The sequence below is a fragment of the Erinaceus europaeus genome, chromosome 21, assembly GCF_950295315.1.
Source record: "Erinaceus europaeus chromosome 21, mEriEur2.1, whole genome shotgun sequence".
Lineage (NCBI taxonomy): Eukaryota > Metazoa > Chordata > Mammalia > Eulipotyphla > Erinaceidae > Erinaceus > Erinaceus europaeus.
In genome coordinates this window covers 37718121-37744806 of record NC_080182.1, presented here as the reverse complement: position 1 = coordinate 37744806, position 26686 = coordinate 37718121, and the positions used below count along the sequence as shown (strand labels likewise).

General features: G+C 40.1%; 1 protein-coding gene across 4 annotated transcripts in view; it reads left to right on the top strand.

Annotated features, from left to right (window-relative positions):
* Positions 1-26686, top strand: part of TBC1D5 (TBC1 domain family member 5) — a 504373-nt gene that overhangs the window by 416321 nt on the left and 61366 nt on the right. For all 4 annotated transcript variants that reach the window (XM_060180867.1, XM_007529715.3, XM_007529708.3 and 1 more), the window contains 2 exons: positions 4647-4732; positions 21756-21997. In XM_060180867.1, coding sequence (XP_060036850.1) covers positions 4647-4732; positions 21756-21997 — 328 coding nt within the window. The remainder of the gene's footprint in view (positions 1-4646; positions 4733-21755; positions 21998-26686) is intronic.

Here is a 26686-nt window from a genome sequence, read left to right as displayed (position 1 = left end):
AAATCATACCAAGGAAGGAAGAAACCATCCTTTTTTAGCTGAAATTACATTAAGGTACGCATTACAAGCAAATAACAGAGACTTTACAAGTCAAGAGCTTTAAACATAAGAGGGAAGGCAGATAGATTTCAATCTGCTTCACCTCTTGCACTGATTGCTGCCATTTGAATGCTACTTTTAAATTGACTTTATACTCATGTTAAACTGACAGAAGCATTTTGAAAATACAGAAGCAGAGCATGGCTTTTACGTTGTTTCCCATGCCATTTCTCAAACACACTGCTACTACCACTGATTCTGCATCCATAACTCACTCTAGCTACTAGGTTTTAAAACAGCACCCCAGAACCCAGCTTGCCTGTTACTTTAAGTGAGATTTTCAGCATTCTTCTTACATATCTAATATAAATTAAATGCTGATGAGGAAAATTTAAGAACTAACAGATTATTAACAAACAAGAGTTGAGTGGTACTTCAGAAGTAAACTAGTTGCACTCCTGTAAATGTATTTCAAGTCTACATGGGTTGATCTGGGAAAGACAGAAAAAACTAGAGTGGGCTGAATTTGTGATTTCTGCATCATCGTATGTAATGTATAGACTACTAATCACAGACAATAAATGGTATTCTCCTGTGCATAAAGAACAGGTAATAAATGATATGATTATCATTTTATTGCTTTTTCTTCTAGAAAAGATTTACCAATGAAGTTTTTGTTTGTTTTTTCATCAAACAAAAATTTGGAAAGACTCTGATAATTGAAGTCCTTACTTTTAAAGGGTTTTAAATAATTATCAATTGTATTTATCATAGCAAAGACATAATACTGGGATCAGAAAAATTGTGGCATATTTTTCTGTTTTTCTATACAAAAATGAGTCGTGACTCTGCCCGCAGCCCAATACTAAGGATATTTACATTGTCACCAGGGAAATGGCTCAGTGGGGAGAGCACAGCACCTATTACAAGCCGCAAACCCCAAGTTCGGTCCCCAACTTTCCATATGCCTGACAGGGACTCTGCCACCCACCAACTAGGTCTTTAAAACATTTTAAGAATGATTTTTAAGAATTTAACCATTTAAAATATTTTGAAAACATGTCAGCGTCGCATGTCCTGATAAAAAGAAACTACAACTACCTTAGGATGTTTCACAGGATTTTTTCAGTGCAGAAGTCTAATGACTCATATTCTAGAGAAAATTTCAAATCTGAAAAAATTTCAACTCAGAACTCATATTTCTGTACAATTCCATTTGAGACAAATTACTTGAAATAATTACTTTTACAGATGTTTCAGTCACATGAGTTAGAATTCTGCTCATTTAATCGTAACCTCTCAAGGAGACCGTTATCATTTTGATACAACACTGCATAAAAATATATTAAGCCAAAATTTCTTGACCTTTCAAAACCCAATTCAGTAAAGATGAGAATAATTCCTTTATTTATTTATTAATTTATTTCCTTTTTGTTGCCGTTGTTTCCATTGTTATAGTTATTATTGTTGTTGATATGTTGTTGTTGGATAGGACAGAGAGAAATGGAGAGAGGAGGGGAGGACATAGAGGAGGAGAGAAAGATAGACACCTGCAGACCTGCTTCACTGCCTGTGAAGCGACTCCCCAGCAGGTGGGGAGGCAGGGCTTGAACCCGGATGCTTACGCTGGTCCTTGCGCTTTGCGCCACATGCGCTTAACCTGCTGCGCTACCGCCCGACTCCCGAAACTAACTTCTTTTAAAGAGAAGAATCAAAGATCAGTTGATTAACTGTTAGGGTTGAACTGTAGTGTATAAAAGCAGTTGTATTCTTTTTGTTGTTGGTGTCTATGCATGTTGATTTCTGTAGCCACACCTTGGTTTACATTTCTATCAGACATTGAGTTCTCTGCTGTCAGTTACTGTAACCACAAGCCACACGTGGCTATTGAGCTTAGAGTGTGGCTGGTCCAGGTTGAGCTGTGCCGCAAATATAAAGCAGAAAGTTTTCAGACTAGGTTTTCACACCACATTTCAGATAATTTATACAAAAGAGAACGTAAGATATCCCAGTAATTTTATAATGGTCGCATATCAAAATTGTGTTTTAGATATAGTGAAATAAAATGTTAATACATCTCATTTGTTTTGCTTTTCTTTTTTCTTTTTTTGATGTGATTGCTAGGCACTGTCAAGTTACATCAGAAGCCTGCGTTGTGGCCCACACTGTCTCTCTTTGGTGGCTGTGTGCTTCTAGACCATCTGTGTGTCTCTGTACTTCTCTCAGTTACAGCATCCTCTTCACAGGAAATCCTACTAAAAGACAGTGAACTCTGATTTTATTGCCTCAAGTTGCAAATGCTATTTTTTGGACATCTTTGGATTTGTTCTTATTTAATTCCAATACTATGGTACTTTAAACCTCTTCTGCTTTTTATATTAGTAGTCTCACAGGAATTTAAATAGGACTCCGTGAAAGCAATACTTGAGGCTCATTCATATGTTCGATCATTACTTCTGATAATGACTTTAAGTGCTTACATAGATCAGCACTTCTTGTCTTGAATTGCTTGTCATTTAGTTATAAAAATGTTTCAAGAAATCACTCCACGCCATCCCTTCTTTCCTTGTTTTCTAAGCAAAAAAGTAACATAATCCTTTATTAGCTGATTGGAAGGCAGGAAAGAAAATCATTTTTATATTAACAAAACAAAATTAATTTCCAGGCACCAGAAATAAAGAGTAAAATTAGTCATGAGGAATAGTCTTGTGAAAGTTAATTTTTTAAAGAAATTGTGAATGCACTGGCAACCTGCCACTGACTTTAACCTGTATTTTATTTTCCCATTATACTTAAGGCCAGGTTGTCATCAGCTAGCACAAGGAAACCTATGTGATTCCTAGAGAGAGCAAAGTTGCACTGCTAGACTTAATAGTATGGTAGTCATGGAAGCATCAGTTATCTTCATCAAGGCAATTCAGATCTGATTATTGTAGAACTGTGTTGAATACCAAACCAGTGGAGTAGTAGCTGGAGCTAAATCAAGGGATTGTCATTTTGTCAGATGATTAGGGCTGACTTGGAAGAGATATGAAAGGGTTGAGCTGTGTAAATATTCTCTTTTCAGCAGAAAAAGAAAAGGTCCATCATGGCCATTAAGATGCAGCTTGTTAGCTTGATGAATTTCAAACTATTTAACCTTAGCAATTACATCCCCCCGCCTACATGCAAGTCTAGCAGTGCCCCGGGATTGTGTCTCCAAGGACTGATATCAAAGCATATTGTTAATTTTCTATTAAGGTAAAATGCAGCCATTCTATGTCTAGATAGATTCTCAAAGGACAGAGCATGCTCTGGTTCAAAGTCCTAATTATTTACTTGAATGAAACGTTCAGGTAAGTACTAGGACACTTATACTGATAAGCTTTTAAAAACTCCTTAGTGAAGTATATATATATATATATATATATTAACATATATATTAACACTTAGATATAATGTAATTTTTTGGTGATATGGCATTCATTTATTATGCTATTAACTTATCACACTTGTACAAACTAGAAGCGTATTTACTTTTATTTGCCTCTGAGGGACTTGATACATCTCAACAATAGACACTAAATAATTGTAACATTTTTCCTGATTCCTTTTTTTAATATGTCACTTTGTTGGTGAGATGTTTAATTAAAAGACTGTTGTCATAGGTGTACGATTTCACATGTCCCCTTGAATAACAACATATTTAAATGGATGTGTTCACCCTAATGTTTCAAAGGCGTTTCCACAATTTTTGCATTAAATGATAGGTCAATATATTGTTACCTTTATTAAAACATGTGTTGGCCACTATGTTGCTTTAGAAGTCATCTGCCATCGATTCTTGAATAGTATTAAAATGTTGCATTGAAATTTCTTTTAAAAAGTAGAAAACCACAACAACAAAATATGTGTTGGCCATTTGCTTTTATATTGTCATGGTGCCATGATAATATTTCCACTATCTGTACACTTACTATAGAATACATGAATAGATATTGATAACTTTAAAAGAATTGTGAATTAGAAGGAACTCATTTGTTTCAGAAGAAAGGTTCAGTGTGCCATCTAGTGGGCATAGTTGGCATTCTTATTTCCAAAAATCAGACTTTTACTATCCCTCCCACCTCCACCCCCCCCCCCCCCGCAGCTTTCTTGACACCATGTCTCTCAGCCCTGATTATGCCAGAATTAAGCCTTACCGAATTTTCAGTTTTGTTTTAACTTCAGTGTTTAATCAGGACTAAAAATAGTTAAACAAAACTTCAACAGTAAAAGCAAAGCCCAAGAAGGCTGAGATGACTCACGTGGTAGAACTTAGATCTCACCACACGTTAGGACCACTGATCAAACCACCATCCACGGCAAGGGAACATCACTCAGGAGAAGCATCATGAGCAGTGAGACAGTTCTGTAGTGTCGCTCCTTCTGTCTTTCAGCAGAAGAGTCCAGGAGCAGTGGAGTCATGTAGGCATGAGGCTACTGGTGGCAAAGCAACAATGACAACACAAAGCATAAGCACACTGATTACTAGACATTATTAGAGTGGAACGGCGACTAGTGATCATTCTGTTCTTTTATGTATTTATGTGTGATCTAAATAGCTTTGCAATTTTTTTTTTCTGTAGAGAAACCCAAGACCAGTGACTTATCAGTTCCATCCAAATTTAGATTATTACAAAGCACGAGGAGCAGATCTCATGAATAAAAGCCGGTAAGCCCTCTGTCTATGATGAAAGTTGTAAGTCACAATGATATTCTAAGGTATCGTCAGGAAATGTTTTTTATTGCTACCTTTTATGTCAATGTGCACTGGTCACTAGATCAAAAATGATTTTCTACATTTAGCATATCAATTATTGTGTATGTCCTGAATCTGGGTTAAGTAAATTATTGGAGCTTTTAAAAGTATTGGAAGTGATATGCGTTAATGTCAGTTTTATGAGGAAAAGCTGAATAAATGTACATGTACTTGTTCAATTTGAAGTTAGGCAGCTTCATTTTTTTAGCACTAATAAACCTGGATAAATTGTGCCTACTTGTATAATCTCTTTCTAGATCCTTGCTGTTGATTGAAAAGAGGCAGTTCTATAGTATATTTTTAAATTATCAGTGACAAAATTAAAACTGGGTTTCCCAACTGTCTTTAGAGCTACACAATAAGCTTATAAATGCATCTTGTGTGTGCATTTGTGATTACATACATAGAAATTTTAAGGGTCACTGTAGGAATAAAAAAGCATTAAAATTCTACTTTTAAGAGAAATTAGCACTGGCATAAAGGGTTGATGAGCAGTTTTGTTCTTTCATAACACTGTGTTCACATGTCTCGAGAGTTAACTTGTCAAACCAGAACCATCTGAAATTAGAATGTGATTTTAACGTTTACTCTGGAAAAATACAATGTTTGTAATGATAAATGCTGTCAAGATGTCCACATTTTCTTCCTTAAACATGTACCTGTGTTTTAACCTTTCTTCAGTAGGATTCCAACGATCTAAAAATGCATTTGTGGAAAACACATAGATGATGCGTTCTGGTCTTAGTTAGAAAGTTAAAAACAGGACGTAAGTCTTACTACATAGCCACTAACAACCCGAAGGCCGGGCTGGGGACCACCCGGCTGAGCATGTATGTGCATGTCCATGTGCAAAGACCTGGGTTCAAACTCCTGGCTGCCACCTGCAGGGTGGAGGGGAGTTTCAGGAGCAGTAAATCAGTGCTGCAGGTTTCTCTCTCTCTTTCTCTCTTTTTCTCTCCCTCCTTCTCTCCCCCCCCCCCCCAGTTTCTCTCTGTTCTGTTGAGTAAAAGAAAATAATTTTAAAAAAAAAAGACGGGTTGGGCAGTAATGCAGTGGGTTAAGCACATGTGGTGCAAGGACCAGTGTAACGATCCCGGTTCAAGCCCCAGCTCCCCATCTGGAGGGGGGTCGGTTCACAGGTGGTGAAGCAGGTCTACAAGTCTGCAGGTGTCTGTCTTTCTCTCCCCCTCTCTGTCTTCCCCTCCTCTCTCCATTTCTCTCTGTCCTATCCAACAATGACGACATTAATAACAACAACAATAATAACTACAACAGCAGTTTTAAAAAGGCAACAAAAGGGGTAAAGGGGGAGGAGGCTACCAGGAGTGATGGGTTTGTTGTGCAGGCATGAGGCCCAGAGAAAACCCTGGTAGAAATAAAATAAAATAAAATAAAATGAAAGAAGTGATCATCTGGATGGTGAGGAATTTATGAGAAAAGTTCTATTTTAACCTTGATATAAAGTGGCAGCACTTTAAAATTACCTGTCCTCATCTTAAATCTGTCTCATATTTTAATGTACCTGTTCTGTAGCCCACAAGACTTCTTCCAGGCTCTTTACTGTTGATTACTTTCATGAGATTCTTGCTTCATAAATGAAAGAGCTAATCCTAGTAGTGAAATCACTTAACCAATCATCTTGTTCTTTGTTTTCGAAGGCCACACTCTTCATTATTCTAATACATAGAGATAAGCAGAAAAGAAAAACACGAATGGAAATTGCTGCCCTCATGAATCTTGCAGTCCAATGACTCGGATTTCCTTCCCATCATGTCAAGTACTTTGTTTCATTTAAAAAAGAACAATGAGTTTTAGATAGTTTACACAGGAATTTTCTGTCTGTAGTCCCTTCTTCTATTCAAGTTTCCCTAAACCTTCCACTTAATTTCCACCTAAAGACATTATTATTATTATTATTATAAATACTAGATAGAGACCGAGAAATCGAGAGGGAAGGGAGGATAGAAAGAAAGAGGGAGAGACACCTGTCACACTGCTTCACCGCTTGTGAACTTACCCCCTGCAGGTGGGGACCAGTGGCTCCAGCATTGTAACATGTGCTCTCCACCAGGTGCACCGCCACCAGGCCCCTAAAGACTTCTTACTACCCAGTCTCCCCTGTTCACTCTTGCCCTTATCTCCTCTCCCTCTCCCTCTCCTCCTCCCCTTCTCCCCCTCCTCCTGCCCCCCCCCCTCCCCTTCTCATCTCATCTCATCTCATCTCTGTGCTTTCACTACACTGAGCCGGCTTTTTTAGACAGAGACAGAGAGGAGGAAAGAAGCCGGAGCATGAAAGCATTCTTCAGCCTGGGCCTGGGCCAGACCGGGTCGCAAAGAGCTCCTTTGCCCCCCCCCCCCCCCCGGCCTCTTCTGCTGCCACTCTCTTCTCTTCTGTGCTACGCTTGTGCTGAGTTGAGGTCCTTATCCTTTTCTCTGGCTTCTTCATGGAGGATTCCTCCTGTTCCCATCTTTCTTTGCCTCTTCTTGACTTAGGGCTCAGCCTGAACACCATCTCAGAGACTCCGTTCTTGATCGCTCTGTCGCCTTCTTCTCCCCCTAGTTCATTTCTATCCCATTGCTCAGCCTAATTCTCTTCAGAGCCTCCATTACTGACTGAAGTTACATATTTTACTGATGCGTGTCTCCCCTGCTCCTGCTAACATCTAAGCCCCCTGAAGGCACTTTTGTATTTTATACAAGGCACCTAGGGCAGTGCCTGGCATAGGAGAGCACTCAGTAAGCTTTTTATGTATGCCTGTATTGTCTTTTACATTTCCTTGAGATCTGCACTACTCTTTTGCTTTTGCTTTTTCCCTTGCATGTTTTATGTTTATGCAGATTTTCTTTTTTTTTCCTATTATTTTATTTATAAAAAGGAAATACTGACAAAACCATAGGATAAGAGGGGTACAATTTCACACAATATCTACCACCAGAACTCCGTATCCCATCCCCTCCCCTGATAGCTTCCCTATTCTTTATCCCTCTGGGAGTATGGTCAAGGTCCTTATGGGGTGCAGAAGGTGGAAGGTCTGCCTTCTGTAATTGCTTCCCCACTGAACATAGGCGTTGACAGGTCGATCTATACTCCCAGCCTGCCTCTCTCTTTCCCTAATGGAGTGAGGCTCTGGGGAAGCAGAACTCCAGGACACATTGGTGGGGTTGTCTGTCCAGGGAAGTCTGGTTAGCATCATGGGAGCATCTGGAACCTGATGGCTGAAAAGAGAGTTAACATATAAAGCCAGACAAATTGTTGACTAATCATGAACCCAAAGGCTGGAATAGTGCAGTGCCAGGATAGCCTGAGGGTACTTCTTCCCGAGCACGTGCTCTCTGGGTTGGAGAGAACTCGACTGGAACCAACCTAGGCTGCTGCGTGGGAGAGGGATCAGGAACTCGTGTCGGGATAGCGTCGCAGGAGAGAGACTCTGGGACTCACGGAGCCGGAAGGCAATCCAATGTGTTTAATCAGAAAAGAAGATTCTTTTATACATCCCAAGAAGGAAGTGGTAGGGTGTGAGTAGGAGAGGGGGCAGAGCGAAAAGAGAGTTCGAACCAGTGGGATTAAACCAGTGCCCTGCAGGCAGGGCAGGTCTCAGGTAAAGCAGTGATTATGTAAATAGACCACAGCATTAAGCAGGGGGGAGCTGGCTTACTCCCCAGCAGTGCAGATGAAGAGTTGGAGGGGTCTCCGTTTTGTAGATAGCTACTAGACATATTTTAGTTATATTATAAAGGGCCTGTGGCTATACTAGTTTTGTTTTTGTTTTGGTTTTTCCCTGAGCCTGAAATCTGATATGCAGGTAGATCCAAGTTATTGTCTGGGGAGATGATGTCATGGCTGGGAAAAGGACCAGAAAGCTGGATCAGGGAAGAGAGTAGCTCCCTAATATGGGAAAGATGTATAAATATTGTTGACTGTAAGCCCCATCAATTTGATGTGATCTGGGGCCCATATTCAGCTTAGGAGCCTATGTGACCTCTGCATCCCTGTAGATCTGAGCTCACATTCTGTGGTCATGAGTTATAAGCTGCCCCAATATCAGGACCCGTCTCCCTCAGGTGTAGCATAGAGTATGTTGTCCAGCCTCCCTTCAGAGGATGGAACATTCTCTACCATTGTTGATCCAAGTTGAGGGCAAGGTCCTATGGGGGCCCACAAAGGGGTCTGTTTTATTGCTCCTGATAGAGATGACCAGTAACAATGGAGAGAGGGTCTGTTTGGGAATCTCAGGACTCCCGGAATAGGGCCCCAGCTGTTGGGGTGGCCTGATAGTGACTAGAGAGTCGTGGTTAAAGTCTGCCAGTCTCTTGCCCTCATTCAGAGCCCTCATGCAGATTTCCTATTAGCTTTTTGCCCTTTCATTTTTATTATGGAGAATGTTGGTTCCTTTCTGTGTATTTCTTTTTAAGCACGGTGATATTTTATAAATCATGAACTCATTTTTATACAGAGTATCATTTTGATGGTTAGAAGGGAAGGCTTTTCATCATCTCTGTGGCAATTTCAAAGCTTAAAATTGATACTGAACCAAATGAACCTTAGTGTGTGAAGAAGACATAACAGACCATTGAGCAAGAGAAGAGTTGATAAATGGTGCTGGGAAACTTGACAGATCTTTAGAAAATCTTGCCAGATAATTCTTCCAACTGTGTGTGTGGACCTTATAATAATCACCTTCTTATTCCCAGGAGGTTTATTTATCGTGTCATTACTCAGTCGAAGATCAAAAACCATGACAGATGCAAAACCACTAGTAAAGACCCCATTTAGCTTTTAAAGATGCTTGGAGCAGGCTGAGCCCTTCACCCATAGCAGCCATGCAAGTTCTTTCTCTAGATGCTTAGAGGCTGTTAAAGAGTTAATGGATTGGAACTGTCATTAAGTAGCAAGGCAAGGAGGGGGGATGACCCAGAAGGATGTGTGTGTGTGTGTGTGTGTGTGTGTATATATATATATATATATATATATATATATATATATATATATATATATATATATATATATGCATGCATTGGAGAACCCCCAGAGTGATCACTAAATAAATGAGAGATAAGAGACAGACAGAACTGTGGAATGAAAGGGGCTAATGTGTGATATATCCCTGGCAACAGACTGCTACTTGTGTTGCTTGTCCAAATAAGGGAGGAGGTTGCAAATATGGCATGTGATTTCATGGATAAGAATATCTCTGGAAATCAAGAAGCCTGATTTCTCTTCTCTGCTATACCATGGATTGCTATAATTAAGTCTTTAAAAGCCAGTGCCTAGGTATTTGAGTGGTAGATTTTCCATTATGTACATGGGTAATATTCACTGTGCTCTGATTTTTTACTTACTTGCAAATTTCTTTTTTAAAATGGGAATTGGCATTTTCTTATTTATTCAACTTTTGAGCTCAGAACTACAATTAAACACTCAAATCTTGTTCCAGTCTTGTCCTTAAATAACCAGACATTGCTACTATAAAAATAATAAATGTATCTAAATTGTGGCCAGTTCTCAGAATGACCCATCTAATTTATTTAGAACTCTGTGACTACTAAAATACCCCAGTTGAGTAGGTGTGAAACAGTTTTGTAATGTCCAGATAGTGCAATCTCATATATTACAAGTTGGATGGCATACCTTCTTTGTTCCAGAACATTCATGGATTTTTTTTTTTCCTGTTTTGAACATGACACAGTTGTTCTAACTATGTAGTTGATTCCACAGTGGTGATGACGTGATGACACCTGTCAGTGGTGCCTCGGGTCTATCTCATGATCTGATAGGGTTTCTGGACACATCCCACAGCTATAGATATTTCACTTCTTAACCAACTTCATACCACCAAAACTGTAGGTTGGATAGGATTAAATTAGACTGTAATAGATATAAATGAAACCAAGCTTAGTTCACTGATGTCTCCACTCTAAAGATTAGTAACAATATTCTATGTTAACTCTCCTAGCTTTCCTCTGCCCTATACCATAGCTTCCTTTAAATAACCTGATTGATGTCAGTGATCAAAAAACAACAACAACAGAATTGTAATACTGTCAGGTAGGCCTCCTGCAGAGGGTCCCTTGTCAGGAGCATTGGAGGAGATGTAAGAGAAAGCCAAGATCTAAGGAAAGAAGATCCTACTACATGAGCTGCATAGATTCTGAAATAGGCCCTCTCACTCTTCAGCTAGACTCCACCTGACAGACTTGCTTGCACCCAATCTAGTTTTATCCCGAGAATTTCTGGTGGCTTCTCTGAAGCAGGCTTCTTTTAAGCTTAGAAATGTGCCTCTTAGCGCCAGCCAGTGGCATGCCTCGTTCAACACACACATCACAGTGCACAAGGACCCGGGTTCAAGCCCCTGGTCCCCACCTGCAGGGGGGAAGCTTCATGAGTGGTGAAGCAGGACTGCAGGTGTCTCTCGGTTTCTCTGCCTCTCTATCTCAATTTCTCTCTCTCTCTCTCTCTCTCTCTATATATATATATATATATATATATATATCCAATAATAAATAAATAAAAATATTTTTAAAATAAAGAAGAAAGAAAGAAAGAAAGAAAGAAAGAAAGAAAGAAAGAAAGAAAGAAAGAAAAAGAAAGAAAGAAAGGTTCCTCTCAGGTCCTAGCCTAACTAGAATGTCTTGAGAAAGTCCAGGTGGGAAGCATTAGGAGTCTTCAAACAGTTAATTCTTCTACCAAAATAGGAGCTTTGTGAGAGCAATGGTCCTGCCTGTCTTCTCCTTGCTTTTTCCTCAGTGCCTGGCACACAGAACAAATTCAAATGCTAAAGAAATGAATGGCTTCACGTTAGCTTTAGTTGTAGAATAACTCATATTAATGTCCGAGTTTGGGTCTTACAACGTTCATATTCCCAGGACCCACTTGGCACTGGTTATAGTCGTCAGTAAATAGTTAGTTCAGTGACTACACAAATAAATTTCTCTTGGATAGTTTCCATTTTATAAGATCAAAAAGACTTGTTTATTTAGGCTTTGTTACATTTACTAACATAGTGACTGCATTTTTCAGAAGATTTTAACTGCTAAAATATGGTGAAGAAAAAGTATGCTAAGAGTACTCCTAAACCATAAAGCCAAGAATTCCAGTGCTATCAGTATCATGACTATATAAAGACACTGATTGTTATATAAATGTCATTTTATGGAATTTTTGTGCCTAATAACTAAGATTCTGTGCTATAAATACATCTATGCTAAAAGTGCTTTCTCTTACGTATTAAAGAGCTATTAGTTCCTAGCTAGTAAGTGAAATTGGAACACTACCTCTTGCCTAATCTGGAGTAGGTCTTTCTCTTATAAAAAAATTATTTAGTGTAATTTGTTCACAGTACACAGATCTTTTTAAAAATATATCTTACTAATTTATCATTTCTTAGATAGAAAAAGGGAAATTGAGAGATAAGGGAGAGACAGAGAGTGAGAGACCTGCAATAGCGTTTCACCATTGATGAGACTTTTCCCTTGCAGGTGGGAATCAGGCTTGAAGCCGGGTCCTTGTACGTTGTAACCTGTGCACTTAACCAGGTGTGCCGCCACCTGACCCCTGTACACAGTTCTTCAGTCCTCAGGCTGATGTTGTAACAATGATATGTGCCCATGTGATCACCACCCAAAACAATCTGGAGTGAATATTTGTTCATCCTAGAATTCCCTCATGCTCTGTGCAGTCAGTTCTAGGCAAACACTTAGTCATTTCTTTCTTTCTTTCTTTTTTTTTTTTTTTTTTTTTTTTTGCCTCCAAGGCTATTGCTGGGAGTGGGTGCCTGCACTATGAATCCACTGCTACTGAAGGCTATTTTTTTTCTCTTTTGTTTTCCTTGTTGTTTTATCATTGTTGTGGTTATTATTATTGTTGATATCATTGTTGGGTAAGACAGAGAAAAATGGAGAGAGGAGGGTAGACACCTGCATATCTGCTTCACCGCTTGTGAGGCAAACCCCCTGCAGGTGGGGAGCCGGGGGCTCAAGCCGGGATCGTTATGCCAGTCCTTGGGCTTGGTGCCATGTGCGCTTAACCTGCTGCACTACAACTGGACCTCCACTTGTAATTTCTGTTACCACTTAATATTATTGCACTTCCTTGAGCCTCACAGAAATGAAACTCAACTCTTTTGTATCTAGTTTTTCCTAATTTTTAAAAATCTTATTTATAATTGGATAGAGACAGAGAGAAATTGAGAGAAGGGAGAGGGAGAGAGAGAGTGAGACATCTGCAGCCCTGCTTCACCACTTGTGAAGCTCTTCCTCTGTAGGTGGGGACCGGGGGCTTGAACCTGAGTCTTTGTGCGCTGTAGTGTGTGTGCTCAGCCAGGTGCGCCACTGCCAGGCCTCCTGTATCTAGCTTTTCATGATCAGCAGTTTGTTTTTGCTGTTATATGCTCCCTAACTCTAGCTAGTTGAGTTGTATTCATTGTGTGATCATCTCACAAGTTTTATATATATTTCCAGATTCAGGGTGTTATTGCTAGAACTGCTATGAACAGACTTTACAGACATTTTGATGTTGTTATTGTGTTGTTTGTGGACATGTTTTATTTCTCTTGGGTAAACACCTAGAAATTAAATTGCTCTTGAATATCTCTTCCTCCCTCCCCCCTTCTCCCTCTCTCTCTCTCCATATATACATATCTCACTTTATAGATGTTACTAATGGTTTTACAAAGTAAATATAACCTTTGTTCATTCCCTTAGGAGTATATGGAGGTTTTAATTGCCCTACCTCCTTACCTGCATTTGCTATTGTCAGTCTGTTTTTACTTTATCCATTCTACTTAGTATAAAGTGCTACCATTGTGGTTTAATTGCATTTTCTTAGTGACTAATAATATTGAACATTTGTTCATAGCATATCAGTGACTTATATGTGATCTCTTATGAAGTGTCTGGGTGTTTTATCTACTTTAATGGTTGTTAGTGTGTTTTTCTTCATTTATAGACATTCTTTACATAATTCAGATAGGAATCCTTATCAACAGTATTTGTAACAATAATGTTAGAGTAGTAACTGCTAACAGTAGTAGTCTCTCATTTGTGACTTGCCTACTAATTTTCTTAGAAGGACATTCTTAACTGAAGATTTATGTACTTATCTTTATGAGAGAGCCACAGAGAGGTACAAAACCAGGGCTCCACTCAGTTCTGACTTGTGGTGCTGCTGGGGACTGAATGTGGGGCCTCTGGCACGTCAGGCATGCCAACTGGACACACCAGGAGGTTGTGTTATCTCACTGGTACGAAGATGGCTTTTAATGAACAGAAAAAAATTTATCATAATGTTCATTTTATCAGTTATTTTATTTTATGTCTAGCGCATTTTGTTTCCTGTCTAAGAAATTTTTATCTATCCTTAGTCTCCATTGTTGAGGGTTCCCAAGAGCACGCTCAACTTTAATGATTCACCAGAGTGACTTACGAAACCACAACAGCTGTTAGAATTGCAGTATCGTGTGGCAAAAGGATAGCTTAAAGTCATGAACAGGAAAGGTTGTGGTCTAGGAGAAACCAGGTATAAGTTTCCCATTCCTCTCCCAGCAGAGTGCTAGTTCTCCCAGGAAAGATATATGACAATATATGTGAAGTGTTGTCAATCAGAGAAGCTTTCCCAAGCCTTAAAGTTCCCCTAAGGCATTTTATTAGAGATCTGTCATCTGTGTGGCTAATCTTATCCACTCGGCTCCGACTGCCACAAACTGGCATACTGGATGAAAACAGGTAATTTCTGTAAATACCGTGCTTAGCACCAGCTGTTTGGCACGGCCCACGGCTCAGTACCCAGGTACTTTCATCTGGCAAGAGATGCCAGGGAGTCATGGGTCAATCCTTAACAGTTTTGGAATGGGAAGGATTTGGGTAATCCAGTCCACCTGTGTTAATCCTTTTCCGACTCAAAGATAACTTTGTTTTCTTCCAAGCTGTGTTATTCTAGGATTTGTTTTTAGATCTGGGGTCACCTCAGATTTATTGTGTGTGGAGCACTGGTCAGGATTCATGTTTGTTTCTGTATCCACACAGAGAGCAGACAGATGTCTAGTTATCAGCACCATTGGCTAAAAACAGGGCCAGTCATATGTACAGTCCCATCACTTCACACCACTTTTGTTTTTCATTCAGGGAAAGAGAGAAGCAAAGTAACCACTGCGCCTCCTATGTGGTGTTAGGGCTTCAACTGGGCCATGCACGTGGCTCTGCAGCCTCACCTCCTTGGAGAGCTGTCCTTCCTGTCCCACCCACTCTGCCTTAACTGTGTAACTTCATGACCAGTCCTGCTTCTCAGTAGTCTGAAGCTTCTAACTTTTACCGTTGTTTTGTTGTGTTTTTTTTTTTTTTCATTATTTTGACTAGGTGCATCTGTTTCATTTTCATATAATGCTAACTTGAATCTGTATATTGATTTCTATAAAAATCACTTGGGTTTTATAACTAATTTTATATACCAACATGGAAAGAACTGTATAATTTTATTTGGATTATCTAACCCAACATAGACTATTCTTCATTTAGTTGGGCTGTCTTCAAATTCTTTCCGTGTTTTAGAATTCTTAGTGTTGTCAAAAACAAAGCAAAATAAAACCTCAAGATTCACTGATTTAGAGACATAACTGGACAGTTTCCATTCTAAATGGCGAGCAGGAAGACCTGCAAGTGCTTTCACTAGAGTTGTTTAATCATGAGAAAGAGGGCAGGACAGATATATCTGCAAAAGAAAGAAAGATTATTTCCAGAAAGAGCACGTGCACTGTATACATTGTGCTAGGAAAAAGTAAAGCTACAGGTCTTGAAGTATAAATCTCAATATTTATCACTGTACATCTATCTTGCTGTTTTTTTTTTTTCCTTTTCTCATTTACTGGGGTGGGGTTAATGGTTTACAGTCTGCTTGTTAAGACAGGGGTACGACTTCTCATCTCCCCATAAAAGATGTCTGCAGAATACTCGAAACCCCCAACTTGGGTCCTTTTCTACTGTCATGCACCAGGATGCCACAGTCCTCTCCATCCCACCTACCCGTTCTTTTCCAGAGTCCTTTTTTTTTGTTGTTGTTGTTGTTTGTTTGACATTACACCAGAAACTGCCATATGTCAGAATTTATCTAATAATTGTTTACATCATAGTTGATTACTAACCAGGTATTATTGAATATGTTAGTTCAGCCGGTGCTATAAATTGTGCTCAGACCAAATTGGGTAATCTCCAGGGCCTCGTTTATAATCCACCTACTTGTCAGGGCCAGATTTTTTACTCTTTTTTAAACGTTTTATTAGGGAAATAGTGGGGCGCGAGCGCTTCCACACTACGATCATCATCTCTGGCATTATGCTATTCCACTGCAGAATACTGTGCCCCAGGATGGTTCCGTAGCCCCCATGTCCACTTGGTCGATTCCAAATTATATTCCTCCATGAGGATCATTTCTGGAACCATCCGTTCCACCCCGGTTCCATGGCTGCCAGTTCTTAGCAACATCGCCCCGCCAGATATTCATCGCGATGCGGCATCATCTAAGTTCATTTCCCACGTCTATGCTCGACCGGACCTGCCAATATACGCGGATATCTTCGCCCACCCTGTCCAACGCTTGACGTCTCGTCACCCAATCTGGTCCCCTACGCCTACACTGAACTTCTCTGTTCCAGACTCTTGGAAACAGAGTTGGCAGTCAGCTGAGGTCAAGAACAGACACCTCATCACAGACCCCTGCAAGCGTCACCCCGGCTTTGACCTAGCACGTTATGATTGGGCCCTCCTCAAGTGCTATCGAACAGGCCATGGCCGGTGCGCCACTGTGTTCCATCGCTGGGGAGCCAGAGACAACCCGAACTGCCCCTGTGGCTCCAGACAGACTATGACCCACATAGTCAACGACTGCCACCTCTCCAGATTCAAAGGAGGTCTCGAAACTTTACATCAGGCTCAACCTGACGCTGATGACTGGCTATGGAAGAAGGGCAAACACTAGAAGAAGAAGGGAAATAGTGGTTTTCAATACAGTTGTCACCTGGGTACAGTTTCTCACCCTTCTGTGGCAGGTTTCTACACACCAGTCCCACCACCACGTACAATTTTTGCATCACATCACATTGGCAAAAACTTTGCCTGCCCCATGCAAAATGATCACACCCATTATAGCTTGAAGGATGCAGCTGTTTCGCTTAAAAGCCAGGCATTTCAGGAATATTAGGTATCACTGCTCTAGGAAAATTCCCCACTCTTTTTGTTCTTCTCCAGCTTGGGAGGGTGGAGTTCACATGTTAGACAGGTTAGTAAAGGAAATGGTCCAAGTTTTAATAAGTATGTGTGCATGGAGGCAGCACAGTGAAATGCTAGCCTCCAAGTTAGAGAATGGGAGGAGTGTGGTTGTTGGAGACTGTGGCTTCAGGGAATTGGAGGAGTGAGAAAGGGGCCTGAGAATGACTGACGGTGGGGTGAAAGTGTTCTGCAGTCACTTTGTTGTGATAAAATAAAGGGATTATTGATCTGTCTTAGATCAAAAGGCGAAGAAAGATATAGTCCAGAGAACCCAAGATCTGCATTTTCAGTTTAAAATATTCTACGGGAGACTGGGAGATGAATTTCTTAGAGCACACCCTTTATTGTGCCTGAGGACTGGGGTTAAGCCCCAGGCCACCACATGGGAGCATTGTGCATAGGGGAAGCTTCAGGACAAGTAAAGCAATGCTATGGCCTCTTCTCTTCTTTTCTCTTCTCCCTTGCTTCCGATCTCTTTCTTTCTTTCTCTCTCTCTCTCTCTCCCCCTCTCCCTCTCCCTCTCCCTCTCCCTCTCCCCCCACCCCGTGTGTGTGTGTGTCTCTCTCTCCTTTTCATGCTGTATCTGGAAAAAAAAAATCACCAGGAGTATGAAATTGTGAAGGCATAAAAGTTCAGTGAAACCCTGGCAGCAAAGGAAATAATAACTTATAGAGTAAAATAATCTGTATACCAAAGAGGTGTTTCTTGAAGATTGATACCCTGATATCTGCTTACAGCGCCTTCATGGAGTTTTATCACTTCGTGTTTGTTTCTGCTTGTTTGTTTGTTTTGTCATCCTGGGACTTTACTGCTACAGGCAAATGGGAGGGTGGGGAGGGGAGACACCTCAGCATTGATGCTCCCCCTTGCGCCGCATGAGTCAGGTCTGGAAGCTGGTCTTGACCTTGGCAAAGCAGATGCCCTCCCAGGTGAACTGTGCCACTGACTCACAGAATCTAGAGTTCCTTGAAATATGAGTGAGCTCTTTGTCCAAGGGAACAAAAGCCTCAAATATGACATCTTAGATATAGATGTATATGTCTTCCTTGAAGTAAATTTGATCAGCTAACTTGAAATTTAAAGAATTAAGAAAGGTGGTTTAAGCTTATAGAATCTTCTTAAAAAATATATATTTATTCCCTTTTGTTGTCCTTGTTGTTTTATTGTTGTTACTGATGATGTCATTGTTGGATAGGACAGAGAGAAATGGAGAGAGGAGGGGAGGCAGAGAGAAGAGAGAAAGACAGACACCTGCAGACCTGCTTCACCGCCTGTGAAGTGACTCCCCAGCAGGTGGGGAGCCGGGGACTCACACCGTGATCCCTACGCCAGTCCTTGTGCTTTGTGTCACAGAAGTTACAGTTGTCTTGAAAAGTGCTGTGTCTACAACCCTAGGAAGTGTTTCACATTTCTTAATAAAACACTGAGGTCAGGCAAGATAGCTCACCTAGATAGTGCACCTGCTCGTTCCTGACATAACCTGGGTTCAAGCTTGGGTCTCACTGCTCTAGAAGCAGCGTTGGTGTTGTGGTTTCTTTCCCTCCCTCACTCTGTATCTTTCTCTTCCTCTTTCGCAGTCTTGAGTTGAAAATGGCCGGTTCAGAAGGGTGAATCCTTGAAAATAGCAAAAAAAAAAAAAAAAGTATTCCTAAGCATAAAGAAACACAAATTCATTGAAAGTAGTTCATTAAGGGCAGGGTAATAATGATAAGCTATTAAAATGTACAAATACAGCAAAAATTATTCCTTGCCAAAGCCAGTCATATATTTATGCATATATGTATTTATAGCCTTAATTTACCTTTGCAACTACTCTTTGGATTTAAGAAAATAAATTGTAAATGATTTGCATGGTCTGTGGTGAAATAACCATATAGCGAAGAAGTGAGAAAATGATAGAAAGTCGAATGAAGAGACTCATCACTTGCCAATCAAAGATATACTGAAATTCTTTAGCATTGTCTGTGTTAGAAACTTAGAGTGGAGAAAGCAAGCAAGAGGGAAGGGGCAGCAAGTCACACTTTTACAGATTCAGAGCTTACCACATGGCGCCCAGCCAGGAAGCCAGCTGGGTTCTAGTGCAGGTAGTTGTGACGGGTTCTCTCCAGGAAATGCTCCCGTTGCTATTGATTCAACCTGTAAAATTAAGTCAAGTCAAAAGTGAGTTCTTGGCATAATTTCAAAACAATTTCTCATAGACTGTACTGTTTTCCACAATATTATGTAGCAGATAATTGTAATGAAAGACTTTGATCGCAGAGAATCGGTTACTCATTAGGTTTGATATTAAATGTCTTGTTAACTCCACGTTCCTCTCACTGTTTCACCATTATTTCTTCATTGCACTTCATTCTTAATCCAATTCATTTTTCACTGTCCATCAGCTCTCTGATAACTGCATTAATTTTCATTGATTTAGTATACATGACTTGGTAGCTTACATCACAGCCAATAAACAACTTGCAATCCTTGTTGCAAATTGTGTATTACTTCTTGTGAAGAATGCTGATACTCATATTTAATATCCAAATTATCTTTATAACAAAAACTGCCGTGCCTGAAGAACAAACAGTCGACATCTTGCCCTGCCTAGATGCTCATGGTTTACAGTGTTTATGTCTGAAATGCTCAGAATCATCTCCACTAGTTTCTTTGAAAAAGAAAATAATCTTCTGGAAGCAATCGGTACTGGATGAGGGATAAATGGGTTAAAAACAAACAAACAAATTCAAAAAGGAAAGCAGTGCTCATCTCCTTTTCAGCGCTATTCAAGTGAAAGATTGCCTGGTGTGAGCTTGGTCTAGATGCTCTTTGTCACTATAGTGATGGACACGCACCAGCCACATTCTCTTGCTGATGCTCTAGCAGCTTCTTAAGTGCTTTTATCAGCATATAAATTTCACAACTGGCAGTATGAGAATTTGACTAGTACATTTTTGTTTATAAAAAAGGGTAGCAGCATTATAATCTCTTCATATATGTGAATCATGAATCTTGACTTGCAAACAAGCAGAACAACGCAGTAGAACTTCAGTATCATGCTAGCTCCTTTTTTTTACTGCCGCTCAAAAGAGATTGTGTGTGTGAAGAATGAATGGGTATAGCGCAGAGGCGAATGCCTTCTTAGTCCAGAATCTATATGTTCTTTTCATCTGACTCATTATTCTTTCTCCACAAACATGAGTGTCTTCTTTGTTGCTGAGCTAGAGTGTTGGTAAACTGACGGTAACTCCTTCGTTAGGAAATCACTGTAAAACTGAGAGCAAGTGGTACTCCTTAGGAGGATGTTATTCCAAACAGCTTTTGAAAGGACGTTAAATGGTTCAGTTCAAAGATGAAGCTTTATGCAAAAGGAACTTTGAAAATTTATTTTCTTATATTTCATTGAGTTGTAAATGAATAGAGCTTTCCTTAACAAAACTCTTCAAAGTTTTAGATTTGATTTCTCCTATCTCCAAAGCAATGTAAGTCTCCAGTACCTAGCTCATAATATATAGCTTGTACCATTAGAGAAGCTTTATAGAAGCATGGTGTTTTTTCCTTTTTATTGCAGTTATGGGTAAGTTGTGTTTCAGCACTGTATCTAGTAATGCCAAGGACACTGTTCTCATATTTTTAAAAGGAGCATTACTACCTAAGTGCTGCCTGATCTGAGAGAAGGAATTGATAGCAAACTTCAGATTCTCTAAACTCAAATAAATGTATCCCTTGCACTTGGTTTTTTCAGGTCCTCACTCTTTAAAAGACTTTTTTTATTCCCTTTTGTTGCCCTTGTTTTATTGTTGTAGTTGTTGTTATTGCTGTCGTTGTTGTTGGATAGGAGAGAAATGGAGACAGGAGGGGAGATAGAGACGGGGAGAGAAAGACAGACACCTGCAGACCTGCTTCACCACTTGTGAAGTGACTCCCCTGCAGGTGGGGAGCCAGGGGCTCGAACCGTGATCCTTAAACTGGTCTTTGTGTTTTGCGCCATGTGCGCTTAAGACACTGCGCTACCGCCCGACTCCCTCAGGTCCCCACTCTTACGAAGGAGAAGCAGAATGTGAGGAACTAAGAATCTGTTAGTGGTTTGGACAAACTTTTGTGGTCAGAGTGATGATTAACTGGGTATGGTCCATGCTTGCTGTGTGCACCTCAGGCTCAAATCGCCACACTCCACATGGCGAGTGTCAGGACACTGGGGGAGCCCCGCCACTATGGTGCCCCAACCTCTCTGTCTCCGTCTCTGAATGAAATAGAAGCCTAGGGTGGGAAGACTTTCCTTTTTTTTTTTGTGGAAACAGAGCCTCCTGTGAGATTTCTCCACTTCTGGTCTGCTGTTTCCTTTAACTAGATAGAGAAGTGAGACGGGGAGGTAGCTCACGGCACCAGAGACTCTGCTGGCGTCTGAGCATTTCCTGTGTGCTGTAGCAGCACAAACCCTGCCCACTTGCCCAGCAAGGTGCAGCCCCTGCCCCCGCAGTGTTTTTTCAGCTCAAACGGAATTTTCTATAAGGCACGTCTTTCAGAGTCTTTCTTTTTATTATTCTGTGGTGACTTTTAAGATTGTAATGCTCACCTTGTGCGGCAGATCTCGTAAATGGCCTTTTTCAAAGCAAGTAAGCTGTGTTTATTATACCAATGGAGTATGTGAAGTAGTTCCCTGCAATTTAAATACTCTTGAACAAATTTCTTGTTACAGGACCAATGCTAAAGGCGCTCCCCTGAATATAAATAAAGTCTCTAATAGCCTGATTAATTTTGGAAGAAAGCTCATTTCTCCAGCAACACTCCCAAGCAGTGCTGGCGGCCCCCTGTCTGGAGGTAATGGCAGTAACACCTCCACTGCTGTGGTTCCCACCAGGACCTTAGCAGAGACCCCCAAGCAGCATTCACAGCAGCGGCTCATGAAATCAGAAAGCATGCCAGTGCAACTGAACAAAGGTAAGGAGAAAATCCTGGTGAATCTGAAGTCCGCACCTGCAGCATATCTGGGGATTGTTTGACTTGTCCGGGAGGAACAAGCCTGTCAGAAAGAGAAATGTAAAACTTAATTTAAAAATCTGTTACAGCCGACCCTTTTGAAGTTAAAGTTTTAACTGCTGTCTAGTTCTTAACTAAGGGCATTTTTTTTATGAGTTTATTTGTTAAGGTATTTTTATCAGTCTTGGCTTACATTTGAGTTCTGTGGGCACCCATAGAGTATGGCATGAACTGTCAAAACTCAGCTCTGGAAATCAGTTGACTTTGATCTGTGCTAACTGTGTGTAATAATGCCCCTGGCAGATGAGAATCGCAAGTGGGAAGTTCTCACAGTGTGGACTCTACTAAACCTCCCGTTCATCAGTGCGGTTGTTGGGAGAAAGCATGCCACCGGCAACCCAGCCAGTTGCTTTATCTTTGAGGAAGACGAGCTTAGCCCATGTCTCCATTTAGCTAAAAAGAATCTCAAGTAGCTGGAATAAGTGCCTGAGCCCATGCAGCCAAAGAACCATAGAATGTTAAGACAGGAAGCTCGGAGGTCATTTGATCATTTGCTGTGTGAGAGCAGATCTATTGGTTCTGAGCAGCACTCTCGGTGCTGGAACCCAGGAACCCTCACTTCTATTTCAGGGCCCTGATAGTGCCCCCCCCCACACACACACTTGGATTCCCATCATTTACAGAGCCCTCGGGATTCACACTTAGAATCTTTTATACCGGGGAAGCAATTACAGAAGCCAGACCCTCTACCTTCTGCAACCCACAATGACCCTGGGTCCATGCTCCCAGAGGGATGGAGAATGGGAAAGCTATCAGGGGAGGGGGTGGGATATGGAGATTGGGTGGTGGGAATTGTGTGGAATTGTACCCCTCCTACCCTATGGTTTTGTTAATTTATCCTTTCTTAAAGAAAAAAGAAAAAAAAAGAAACTATAAAACATCATTGGTCTCTACCATTAAAAAAGAAAGTAGGGCTTTGAAGATGTTCAGCAGCAGTAGGTAGGACTTGCAAGTCCCAGTTTCAGTCCTATGCACCACCAATAGATAGACCTCAGTGGTGCTATGGTAAAAAAAAAAAAAAAAAAAAAAAAAAAAAGGAAAAAAAGAATTAAACTTAGTCCTTAAAATTGCAAAAAAAAAATTTAAAAAAAAGAATCTTTTATACTGTGATTTCCACTTCCTTGCAGAGACATATGTACTAATCCCCCTATTCATAGCAGATTAGAAACAGCCACATTTATTTTTAGAGGTGGAAGTCTACTGTCTATACTAAAGAAACAATAAATAATATGATGGCAGAAAACAATCCTAAAACCTCATGTAGCATAGAGTCTGGGACCGTTTAGTGTCCGAGCAAATGTCCTGACCCATACCTTGTCTCTGTCATAGAAAGATTCCAGTATTATATCCATGTTCACTGACTGATGTCGACAATAACACCAGTAATACTGAGTCAGTAGAATGACTCTGGACTAATACACTTTGTTTAGGGAAGTTATATTCAAAAGTATTTTAAATTTAACATTGCTGGCATTTAAATTAGCGATATAAATTGAATATAAATTGTTATCTAAAGTTAAAGTAAATGGACTTTATTCCCCAGTGATACAAAATAATGAACATTATTTAATTATGAGTATGTGTGTTCTTCCATTAGTTACCAAATGGTATGCTCTCTGTGAATGATTAGACTTTATACAATTAGTATTTAAATTTCAATTAGAATTTTCAGTTCATCTTACATAAGATATCTCATTGAAAATTGTGTTCTTTTTTTAATGTAAAGCTATCACAGATGATTTAAAGAAAAGGAGACTTCAAATCATTAACATGTTGTAAATGTAATTTAATGCCAGGAGACATGCCCACTTCCAGAATGGAAATGAATGTTATTTTATATATTTCTTAATTGTACTGTTTTATTGTTCTAAACAAATATGATTTCAATATTGCTTTGATAACAAGCTGTAGTCAGTAGTAATTCTAACTGATGGCAGGCAAATGAGTCAGAGAATCTCTTAATGCTGTAGCTTAAATTTTCTGAGGAACCAAGCCAAATGACTATAGAAATATAAAGTTGTGTCTCTAAGGAAATGTCAAGTATTAATATCACAGTAAGTGAGAAAGGAAGTGCATGAAGATGGAACAATTGATGGAAACTCAGTCCCCAGTTATAAGGAGACAACAGAGCATTTAAGCAAAGTATTTGGAACATGAGCATCACTAGGGCATTTTGTAACTGATCCCTGTGCTAAAAGAAAAGTGGCCTTGTTTGGCAACGCTTCTCTTTTATTTCTGGTTCGTTCTTTTCATGTCAATCTACAAGAAGCTTGCCTGCCTTCATATTGAAGATGAATATGCCACTGGTTCCCCTCCCTGTGTAAGGTATGCGTACAACAGCAGAAAGCAAAGAGCACATTTTGTACAAGGAGAAGCTAGTGTGTGCTAACGCCCTTCTTCACTCGCTGGCTGACAGAGAGCCTGCAAGCAGACCAGCTTTCGGACCCTTTGGTTCCTCACCCTGAAATGGGAATTTTAATTGTTGAGCTGGCAGATATGTTTGATTCATGAATTCTTCAGTGAAAAACATTTCCATCATCAGGCCTTATGCTAGCATTTCTACTGATACCATGCTGTGCTGTGACATTGACAAATCTGAGAGTGTGTCACCTGGTCCCAGAGACTGGTGAGCACAGTAGTTAGACCTCTGGGCGGCTTGTGCTGGAACACACCTTCTAATTCTCCCAGAAACAGTTCTCTACTTTGTGCCTTAGAGAAAAGATAATATAATTGTCTTTTTAGTGTACTCTGCTGGGAAATTTGAAAGTTGTTTTGAAAAATGGCTGTTTACAAAGATGAAATTGTTTGTTATCTTCATAGGTTAGTTAATTCTCCATTTGATTTGTGCCTGTGTAAGGGAACAGTTGTCTGAAAAAAAAATGCTTGAGTGTGTTATTAGAAATGAGCTTTGTAGTCTCTGTGTATGTTGAGGGCAGGTTGTGAGGGAGGAGAAAGCCCAGATGTTTCTCTATAGTTTTCCTGGTGATAAGTGACATTAAATTTGTTTCTTAAATATGAAGTCAAAGATGATCTAGAAACAGAGTAAAATGGGTAGCAAGTGCAGAATTGAAGCAGACGGAGAACAGGCACGGCATGAACAGGCACGGCATCTGCCAGTGAACTAAGGGTTAACTTGATGATGGAAATTCGGGGCCTGAGAAGTTCCACTGAAATCTATTTATCAGTTATTTGGAATGTGTACCTATTTATAGATTTTACTTCAGTTACAGAAAATTATAAATGTGTACACTGTTAATTGAAGGGGATGATATAATTACTACCCAATAATTTCCAGATGAGCTGCCCATGCTGTAAATCATAATTGTAGCAAGTGGTAAGTCACCAAGGGTATGCTATTTAATTTTTAAAAATCTTTTTTTTTTTTTTACTATGGTATAAAAGCTAGAGGAGAGGAAAGTCTGCTAATCACACATTATTATACATAAAAAATCCAGTGTCTTTAAAGAAGCCTTGTTATTTCAGTTTGCTGATCTCTAACTAGCATAGGCCTTCAGACGGAGACACTCGAGGGAATCACACAGTGGACAGTGACTGCCCCTTGCTCGCCCATCCAGGAAGGAAATCAAAGATTCAGAGTTTTTCTTCAGAATAGCAGTGCACCTCAGTATGCTCCTTCTCCTTTCTTTCCTCTATTACTGTCTTCCTCCACCCCTCCTCCCCCACCCCCAGGAGGTTATCTCAAGTGCTTAGTGCCTGTGTGACTCCACTGATCCTAGTGAGCATTCTTTTCCCTTTACTTTCTTTTTCCCAGAGGATAAGAACAAGAGATAAAGGAGAAGGAGAGAGAGAAGGCGGCAACATTTCTCCACCACTTGTGAAGCTTCCTCCATGCAGGTGGAGACCTGGGGCTTGAACCCAGGTCCTTGCACTGTGCACTCTACTGGGCTAGCCATTACACCCCTTCGCCCTTTTTTTTTTTTAAGTACAGTGCCTTCCCTGCTATTTTCTTTGTCTGTTTTCTGAATTTGAACGCTTCCTATTTTAAGCATTTAATAAAGGTCCAAATTTTTAAATAAAATCATGCCTATAAAGTGTATCAGTTTTAAAGAGTATGCAGTTCGCAGATTTATTTTTGCATGTTGACTTTTTTTGTTGTTGCCTCCAGGGTTATTGCTGGGCTCGGTGCCTGCACCATGAGTCCACTGCTCCTGGAGGCCATTTTTCCCCCTTTTGTTGCCCTTGTTGTTGTAGCTTTGTTGTGGTTATTATTATTGTTGTTGATATCGTTTGTTGTTGGATAGGAGAGAGGAGGGGAAGACAGAGAGGGGAGTGAAAGACAGACACCTGCAGACCTGCTTCACCGCTTGTGAAGCGTCTCCCCTGCAGGTGGGGAGCTGGGGGCTCGAACTGGGAGCATGTTGACATTTTTAAGTATATGTGGTAATTTATGAAATTTTTTCACTTAGAATTTACTTAGGTCTTTATTTTATCACTGAGGAAATTCATTTCAAGTTTACTTAAAAAGAAATTTGCTCTGATATAGGAAAATCAGTTTTGAAAGAATGCTTTTTAACAGTGATATACAACTGATTTTTGGATAAAGGAATTAAAAAAAAAGGAAAATCATGT